The sequence below is a fragment of the Babylonia areolata genome, chromosome 14, assembly GCF_041734735.1.
Source record: "Babylonia areolata isolate BAREFJ2019XMU chromosome 14, ASM4173473v1, whole genome shotgun sequence".
Lineage (NCBI taxonomy): Eukaryota > Metazoa > Mollusca > Gastropoda > Neogastropoda > Buccinidae > Babylonia > Babylonia areolata.
The window spans coordinates 25,355,376-25,365,375 of NC_134889.1; the positions used below are offsets into that span (position 1 = coordinate 25,355,376).

Genomic DNA, 10,000 nt, shown 5'->3' on the forward strand with positions numbered 1-10,000 from the left:
CATAAGCAGAATTGACTTGAAGTTGTGTCCCTTGTACATGGAGAGAGTTACCACTCTTTATTTTTGTTTAATCCGACCAGGGACTGTTTGTGCAGGACAGTAGATGTCCTGAAATGGTCTGCATGGCCGATGTTAATCGTTATAGTTATAGCAACAACTGGGTTGTTGTTTTTTTAAATGGTGATATTGACGATGACGATGACTGATCCTATATTTCTGCCCCTTAACCTTCCACCACCACCACCACCACCACCCCACATACACACACAGAACCTCCACGCTTCGTCAACAGCAACATGATAACAATTAAGTAATAGTAATAATCGTAGTTGTAGTTGTAGTAGTAGTAGTAGTAGTAGTAACAAATTTCCATGTGTTACCAAATCCCCTAACCTCCCAACACCACCACCACCCCACATACACACGCTGTACCTCCCACATTTCGTTAACAGCAACATGATAACAATTAAGTAATAGTAATAATAGTAGTAGTAGCAGTAGTAGTAGTAGTAGTAATAATAATAATAATAAATTTCCATGTGTTTCCAAAAGTGGAATTTTAAGAAGAAAAAAAAATAACAGAAATAACAATAATGATGATAGTAATGAGAAGAAGAAAAAGATGAATGAGAATGATGATGATGATGATGATAATGGTAACGACGATGAACAACAACGACTGACCGATCCTCTGTCTTTTCCCCTCCTGCCAGTCCCTCCACGCCTGATCAGTGACGGTACTGGGGGCAAGGTGGAGGTGATGGAGGGCACCAAGGCAGAGCTGGTGTGCAACGCCACGGGCATCCCCGCCCCCACCATCACCTGGTTCCGCAAGGGCCTGGACCTGGGAGAGCGCAGAGAGAGTGAGTTCTGCACAGGGACTTCTAGTAAGAGTTTTGCACCGCACACCCTCACACCCTCCCCCACACACACACTCGCTTCCCTCCCTTGTCTCACTCTTTCCCTCTCTCTTCTCCCTCCCACCTTCAACCCTTTCCTTCTTTTTGTATATCCCTCCTCCTCAGTTCTCTTTCCTTCCTTCCTTCCCTCCATCTCTCCCTTCCTTCCTTCCTTCCCTCCATCTCTCCCTTCCTTCCCTCTTTTACCTCTTCCTCCCTCCTCTTCCGGCCACTTTTCCCCCTCTTTTTTATTATCATTTTTATCCTTATTTGTTCCTGTTTCTCTCTTTTTTCTTGTGTGTGGCTGCCTGGATTTTTATGATGTTGGTTCTCTCTCATTCTCTCTCTCTCTCTCTTTCTTTTTTCTTTTTGTTCTTTCGTTTTTTGTTGTTGGTTGGTTGGTGTTTGTTTTTTTTTGGGGGGGGGTTTCTTTCTTTTTTTTTTCTTTTTTGTTTGGTTTGTTTGAGTAATTCCCTTGGTGTATATGGAGATAGGGGGTGGAAGCGTGATTCGAGAAATGAACAAAAATGTCACAGAGTTATTCGGTGATTTTTTGATAACGTTGGAAGAAATAAAATAGCCATGAAGCAGACGAAATAAGAAAGTAAGTTTTTCTCTCTCCTTTTCGTTTTAATTGGTGATTTAAATATAAAAGAGAAAAGTAAACTCGGTAAATCAATGATTAAAAAAAGGGACTCAAAGGTGAATTGTTCTAATTTAAACAAATTTAAACAAACAAGTGACTATTTTGTGATAAATGATGTGCTTGAAGTTTAAAAGATGAACAGAATTATAAATGAATACGTAATCGTCTACTGAATATGTGACTTCGTATATTCTCTCTTCTTTTTTTCTTCTTTTTTTTCTTTTTTTTCCAACGAATTCATCGATTCTGCGGTTGCTATTTTTGCTGTTGTTTTTGTTGCTGTTGTTGTTTTTGTAAATGATATATTTTGAATTAGATAGAATGCGAAAGAATATTCATGAGTTGTGCTCTTCTATATATAGGTGGTACGTGTGGGTTTTTTTTCCCTGCAGATTATGACGTTCGATGGTCAAAAACTAGTTAGAAATTATATTGGTAAAAAGTGAATGACTCATCTTCGATTTTTTTTGATTTTTTTTTTTAAGCCAAGTGACTCAGTGCTGATGGTAATTCTGTTAGCGGATGACTATTCTTTTTTTTCAATTTTAAAGCAACGTTTGAGTGACTTAACTTGAACAGAAACCAAGATAGCGAGGGGAGTCTGGTGTTCTTGATCACGGAATGACTACCAACATTAACCCTTTCACCGCCAAGCTCGCATTTATGCACAGGCGTGGTAGAGGACCCATGTCACTGAAAGGTGACCATTCTTTGGTCTGTTATCCATAAACCTACTGCTCTTAATGTTCGGTGGTAGGATAGGCCATATTTTCAATACATCGCAGGGGGAATCCCCAGCTATTCTTAGCCACTGTCTTTTCTGTGTTTATACCACAAGGGAATTTTGTACTCTAAATTGACTGGCGGTGAAAGGGTTAATAATGCTAACTGCGTGTACAACTTTTGTTTTATTTCTGGTGGCATCCTTTAGAATTCAATCATTGATTAATGGCAGGAGTCTGATAAATGAATGAAAACGTTTATGGCTGACGTCATCGATTTTGTTAATCGCTATTCAAGGATGAAAACATTAATGGCATGATGATTGTTTTTCATTCGATCAGTTCGACAGTCAATAAATTGCATTCGTTCATGTTTTTTTGTTGTTTTGTTTGTTTGTTGTTGTTTTTTCTTTAAAAAATATTGTGACTGACACATTGATTTCACTATATTTATGGTAGCTTTTCCACACAAACACACACACACACACACACACACACACACACACACACACACACACACACACACACACACACACACACACACACACACACACACACACACACACACACTAGCATTGTAGTCCGTGACTAACAGAACTAATTGTTGAATGGAATGAAGGATTTCTTTGATTCTTTTAGGTGGCTAGGCGATGTCTTAACACGAATGATTTTTTTTTTTTTTTTTTTGCATGGTTCACGTTACCAGAAAGTGAGCAATACAACACTGTCTTTTTTGTGGGTGGGTGGGGAGGGAAGGGGGTAGGAGTGCGGGGTGGGATGAATAAGGCAGTTGGCTTGGGGGTTGGGGGTGGGGGGTGGGGTGAAATCATCAAGAAGATTTTATCCGAAGCTCCAGTTTGCTTTAGTTTTCATAACTTCATACCTGTTTTCTGTTTCCAGTTGTCGGGAATTCTATTACAGTTGTTTCCTTTGATTAGCGGTTTTTTGAATTTGACAGAAATATCAACGATATTCCTCCTTGGATACAAGCCATCATAAATTTGAAATCAGCTTTTTCGTTCCTTTGTATATTGCGTCTAACTGCTTGCTGAAAGATAACAGTTATATGTCTAACACATAGTAATAGGATCACTTGTTGACTCACTTGTGTAAACAAAGTGAGTCTATGTTTTAACCCGGTGTTCGGTTGTCTCTGTGTGTGTGTGTGTGTGTGTGTGTGTGTGTGTGTGTGTGTGTGTGTGTCCGGATGTCTGTGTGTCTGTGTGTCCGTGGTAAACTTTAACATTGACATTTTCTCTGCAAATACTTTGTCAGTTGACACCAAATTTGGCATAAAAATAGGAAAAATTCAGTTCTTTCCAGTCATCTTGTTTAAAACAATATTGCACCTCTGGGATGGGCACAAAAAAAATAATAAAAAGAAGCCTAATTATATGCAAACTGCATTTACTGTTATATTTATATTTTTGGTATTCTCTAAACTTGGCACTTTGATCTGATATTCTGACCCAACAACAACAGCAGTCATTATTATCATTTTTTGTTCAAACAGGAACTTCTTTTGCTAAGCATGGAAGTTTTATTTATTTTGCAAACGTTTTGGTGCAGATAGTAAAAAAGGGAAATTACTCTGTAATTAATGCTAGGGGACTTAATTTGCTTTAAACTGATCTTTCTCATCTTAAACATTACATTTTGAAATTATACTCAATACATAAAAAGCTTGGATTTTTTTTTTTTTTAAGTGTATCACAAGTGAGTCTTGAAGGCCTTGCCTCTCTTGTTTTTTTAAATGTACTTACTTAGTGTTCCTATGCATTTTGTGAAATGCTATCATTGTGTTGGTGTCTGTATCGTTGTTTCTTCCGACGAATATTATCCTATCAATTTTTTACCACTGTGAATTATCATTATAAGCCAAAAAAAAATGCCATTGAAGCAATGTTTTCTAATACGCATTCAAATTGTAGAAAACGTGCATGCTTATAAAAGTAATCAATTGAATCTTTACTTCTTGAGCATAACATTATGGGAGCAGCCTAGCTTAGTGAAAGGAGTTTAACTCACTCAGTACGGCCAGTCCTCTCTTCTCCTCTACACAGACCCCTCGGATGTCCAGTGGGTGTCTCAATGACCCAACCTTTAGCTTCCCTCGTCAGAATTGTGGTATTCTTTGTCAACATTCACGTCTTCAGTATAAGAGCCTTCCGCTTGCAATATTTTGATGATGGTAATTGGGGTGAAACGCTGTTAACGTCGTCTCTTTCGCCGTTCGTATGGAGAGAGTTAATACAACCGAATAAGATGTTTGAGATGTAAGGCTGGGTAGCGAAATTGACATCTTTGAGCATCACTTATTCAAGGTATCGTGTTGGTGTTGATAGAATATTTTGCATCTCTGTGGAGATGGAAGAAGATCATGCTGTCTGTCAAATGACTCTCATAAGATAATTAAGGTACTAATTATGTATAATTTTCAATTTGATTCAAGAATGATGTTTGACGTAGAAACAACACAGTACAGAACATAAAATAAGACTGAAAAGTGGCGTCGTTTACTTCATTTTCTCCTCTGCTTTACGTGGTCATATTTACTGGTCGTGTCTTTTATTTCAAAGCGTTTTTGTTTGGATATTATTTTTCATGTTTGTTGTTCATGCATTTCCTTGCAGATTTGGTTTTCTTTGGCGTCGTTTGCTTTTCCAGGCAAAGGAAATGATATGAAAGCATTTCTTTTCTTATTTGCAGCACAACTGAATCTTAGGGAGTGATAGCCTTTGGAATATTTCCTTCGTGAATGCAACAGTTTGATAACAAATGATAAGTGTGTGTAATTGCTTGCATGAAATGATGACTAAGTTTAAGAGTTATGTCACGGTGTTCAAATATTGTCTGTTAAGCGTGATGGAATTGTATATGTTGTAGAATTTCCATTTGTTCCTATTTCTAACAGCAGACAGTTACTGTGATATAATATTAACGTATCGTGTCTTTTTTTCTGTGTTATTTTACATTTATTTAGAGATAATTCCCACACTTTCCCTTTGTTTTCCCCCAGTGTCTTTCAACAGAACGTGGTTGATGTAATACAAGGTGGAATTTTCTGTGTTACTTTACAGCAATTCAGCGGTATTCCTCGATAAGTCAGAGTCAGTAAGATTTTCATGTCAGACGTTTCCATATGACTGAAAGCATTCTCAGCATGAATACATGGCGCTTAACTATAAAGCATTCATGTTCTGTCTCGCTCTCTCATTTTCAGTTTAACAGAAACGCTTACCTTCCATTTCGGAATTATTTTATTTTCATTATTTTTACATTCACACTTTCGCTAAATTAATTCCTATCGCTGATTCCTGTTTTTACATAGTCGTTATAGCGATCCTCTGATGTTTATGTATTTCTTTTTATTCGTGTTTGAAACTGCTGTTAACTGCTTTGCTGTTGTAGTCTTGATATTGGTCTGCTTTTCCAGTGATGTTTACATGCTTGCATAAATGTTTTGGGGTTGTTGTTTTGTTGTTGTTGTTGTTGTAGTTGTTTTCATGAAATCAAAGATGATAAGTGTGCGGGAGGTTTCTGTTTCTGCTCTGTGTGTGTGTGAGTGGGAGGGGGTGGGGGGGCGGGGTCATAAAGATTTACCAAACTGTGATTTCGCATGCAAATAATGTCATGCAAGAACTCTCAAATATCCCTCTAAGAGGATACCACAAGGTAAGTGTGTTTTGTAACCATGCGAATTTCTTCTTTCTTTCTTTCTGTCTTTCTTTTTTTTTCTTTCTTTTTTCTTTCTTTCTCTTTTTTTTTCTTTTTTTTCTGCTTCATTGCCCTCCTCCCGTCTTATTCTACCATTATTCGCCTTCAAACGTTCCCAGCGTTCATCCGTCTCAGAATCCGTGGTTGAAAAGGATTTGTTTACAGACGTTTAACATCCTTTCCTTCACCCCCACCCCCACCCCCGCCCACCCTTCCCCTTCCCCCTACCTCTGTCTCCCTCCTTCCCCGCCTCACACACACTGTTGTATAACCAGACCCCCACCTCCCAACCCCCCCACCCTCCCCTTCCATTCTTGTTGGTGCGTTAGAATGATGAAACGTGTGATTGATTGTATGCATGACGTGGTGTGTGGTTTTTTTGTATGTGTTTCGGTGGTTTCTATGAAAGGAAGATCGGTGGGAGTAGAGAGAGAGAGAGAGGCGGGCTTTTTTTGGGAGTCTTTACGTCATGCATTGAGAGTGTTTCACAAATGGAGAATCTGTGTCATTCCGAAGGGTAGAACTGCATACCAAGCGTCCGTCTTCTGAACGTTTCTGTGAGTCTTACAGCCAGTTATTCTTCTCCCCTGTTTCTCTGTCTCTGTCTCTGTCTCTGTCTCTCTCTCTCTCTCTCTCTCTCTCTCTCTCTCTCTCCTTAATGAAGTGTGCGTGTTGATAGTTTCTGTGAGTCTTACAACCAGTTATTCTCCCCTGTTTCTCTGTCTCTGTCTCTGTCTCTCTCTCTCTCTCTCTCTCTCTCTCTCTCTCTCTCTCTCTCTCTCTCTCTCTATCTCTATCTATCTCTCTCTCTCTCTCTCTCTATCTCTCTCTCTCTCTCTCTCTCTCTCTCTCTCTCTCTCTCTCTCTCTCTCTCTCTCTCTCTCCCCTTCTTCTTCTTCTTCTTCTTCTTCTTCTTCTTCTTCTTCTTCTTCTTCTTCTTCTTCATCATCATCTTCTTATTCTTCTTCTTCTTCTTCTTTTGTTTCTTCATCATCATCATCTTCTTCTTCTTCTTCTTCTTCTTCTTCTCCTCCTCCTCCTCCTCCTCCTCCTCCTCCTTCTTCTTCTTCTTCTTCTTCTTCTTCTTCTTCTTCTTTTGTTTCTTCTTCTTCTTCTCCTCCTCCTTTTTTTCCTCTTCTTCTCCATTGCCTCCTGGCCTTCTCTTCGTTTTTCGCATTGGCTAATCCATCGGCATAACTGTTTCTGTGTTGCTGATGATGTTGTTTGCGATGTTTCGCTGATGGTTGTTGATCGTCATGATCGTCATGCGATCGATTTCTTTTTCAAAGAAACAAAGACAGACAGAGAGACACAGACAGGGAGACAGACAGAGAGACTCAAACAGACGTACAGACAGAGAGAGAAATAAACAGACTGACAGGGCAGGCAGAGAGGAAAGAAAGAAAGAAAGAGAAGAAAGAAAGAAAGAAATGAAAAAAAAAACTCCTCTCTTCTCAGAAATTCAGAAATGCATTCATTTTTTTGCTTCTCGACAATTAGCTGCAATGGCGTCGACCAATATGGCGGCTGCTGCTGAACACTGCTGTATAGTGAAGGAACTGGGGGAAGGAAAGGAAGGGAGGGAGAGAGAGTTTTGGGGGGTGGGAGTGGGGGGGGGGGTGAGAGGGAAAGGTGGCGACTGGTGCTGTTGAGGATCAGATGCAGAAGCCAGTGTGTGTATTGTATTTCATTGAAATAGACTGGATTGGACTTGGATTGGATTGCATTGTACTGTATTTTGTATTTGTAGTACTCTTTTTTTGTCACAACAGATTTCTCTTTGTGAATTGTATTGTATTGTATTGAATCGTCTGTATATTGTCTTGTGTTATATTTTTTGGATACTGGTATATTGTATCGTATTGTATTGTACTGTATTTGTATTTGTATTTGTATTTCTTTTTATCACAACAGATTTCTGTGTGAAATTCGGGCTGCTCTCCCCAGGGAGAGCGCGTCGCTACACTACAGCGCCACCCTTTTTTTTTCTTTTTTTTTTTTTTTTTTTTTTCCTGCGTGCAGTTTTTTATTTGTTTTTCCTATCGAAGTGGATTTTTCTACAGAATATTGCCAGGAACAACCCTTTTGTTGCCGTGGGTTCTTTTACGTGCGCTAAGTGCATGCTGCACACGGGACCTCGGTTTATCGTCTCATCCGAATGACTAGCGTCCAGACCACCACTCAAGGTCCAGCGGAGGGGGAGAAAATATCGGCGGCTGAGCCGTGATTCGAACCAGCGCGCTCAGATTCTCTCTCGCTTCCTAGGCGGACGCGTTACCTCTAGGCCATCACTCCACTGTGTTGTATTATCGATGTGTTCTCTTGTGCTGTATTGAATGACCAGTGTCACACCACATCTGCCAAGCAGATGCCTGACCAGCAGCGTAACCCAACGCGCTTTGTCAGGCTTTGAGAGAAAAAAAAAAGATAAAATAAAATGAAATAAAATAAATAAATAAATAATATAATTAAAAAATAAATAAATAAATAAATAATAATAATGAAAATAAAATAAAATAAATAGATTAAAAAAAACAACAAAAACAATGATGATAAATAAGCAAATAAATGTAAAAAGAAAAATAAAAATAAAGGGAATGTGAGAATGTTGGCAGAGGATAACACTTTTGTTGCCATGGGCTCTTTTTCAGTGCACAAAGAGCGTGCTACACACGGGACCTCGGTCAATCGTCTCATCCGAACGACTTAGAGTGGACGCTCAATTTGATTTTCCAGTAAGACATGAGACAAAGAGCGAGAGCGGGATTCGAACCCAGATCTTCACAGACACTGTAATAGCAGATTTAAGCGTCTGAACCATTTTTGCCATCTTGTTTTTACACACACACACACACACACACACACACACACACAAACAAACAAATAAAACTGCACGCAGGAAAGAAAAGGGGGGGGGGAGGAAGGGGGGTTGGCGCTCTCAGTGTAGCGACGCGCTCTCCCTGGGGACACACACACACACACACACACACACACACACACACACACACACACACACACACACACACACACACACACACACAAACCGCATGCACACACGCACAGACGGAGGGAGAAAGGGACAGACAGACACACAGATGCGGACACGGACACGATACTTCCCCAAATAGAAACTACGACTAAAACAAAAAACACCATCAAAACATCACACTTGTGAAGTAGGTCTACAAATAACTTTATAAAGTGTCTTCCCTGCATGAATGTCCTGTTTTTTGACTCCGTCTGCTTAGTCAACGCTACCATCCCCCTGTATAGCCGACCGTCTGTGAACTGAACCATCCAACCAACCAACCAACCAACCAACCATCCAACCAGCCAGCAAGCTAGCTTTGTGGCCTTCCTGCCCGTCTGTACTGACGGTCTGGAGCATCATCATGACACATTGAGCACGGCACGCGAGCAGCCGATAACACTAACGCTGAACTGCATAATTTATTGATAAGAAACAGCGCACGAGTCCCCTTCTCCCCTCTCCCAGCAATGAAACAAAACCTTGTTGCTAGGCCCACACACACACCCCTCCACTCCCTATCCCCCTACCCCCTAGTCCCAGTCCCACACACACACACACACACACACCACCCTCACAATCCCACAATCTATCGTGATGTCTTGATTTTTGCAAATCTCTATCGGATTGTTCAAGAACATACACGTACTGCCTCCGTTGTCCTTTTTAATAAAAGCTCACTCCTCTATAGTTTGGACGGGAAATCAACTCGGACCCGTGGGTAACCACGTATTGGTTATCGGAAATGGTGACAGTAGTCGCCCTTGGCTATAGCCACCCAGCAGAAGAGGTTGTGTGCGTGTGCGTGCGTGTGTGCGTGCGTGTGTGCGTGCGTGCGTGTGTGCGTGTAGTGTGTGTGGAGTTGGGGGACGGCAGCGGCTTGAGAGTGGGTGGAGGAGAAGGGTGAGGGGGGGGGGAGGAAGGGGGCGTATGAGGAGTGCAAAAAGGGATAGGGGGCGCCGTAGAAGTCAAAGAGGGGGCGCCACAA

General features: G+C 40.6%; 1 protein-coding gene across 1 annotated transcript in view; it reads left to right on the top strand.

The window, feature by feature from the left end:
* The window catches only part of LOC143289655 (lachesin-like), a 255,075-nt gene that overhangs the window by 222,398 nt on the left and 22,677 nt on the right, over window positions 1–10,000 (top strand). Inside the window, exons 6-7 of the mRNA XM_076598704.1 lie at window positions 714–887; window positions 5,348–5,377. Coding sequence (XP_076454819.1) covers window positions 714–887; window positions 5,348–5,377 — 204 coding nt within the window. The remainder of the gene's footprint in view (window positions 1–713; window positions 888–5,347; window positions 5,378–10,000) is intronic.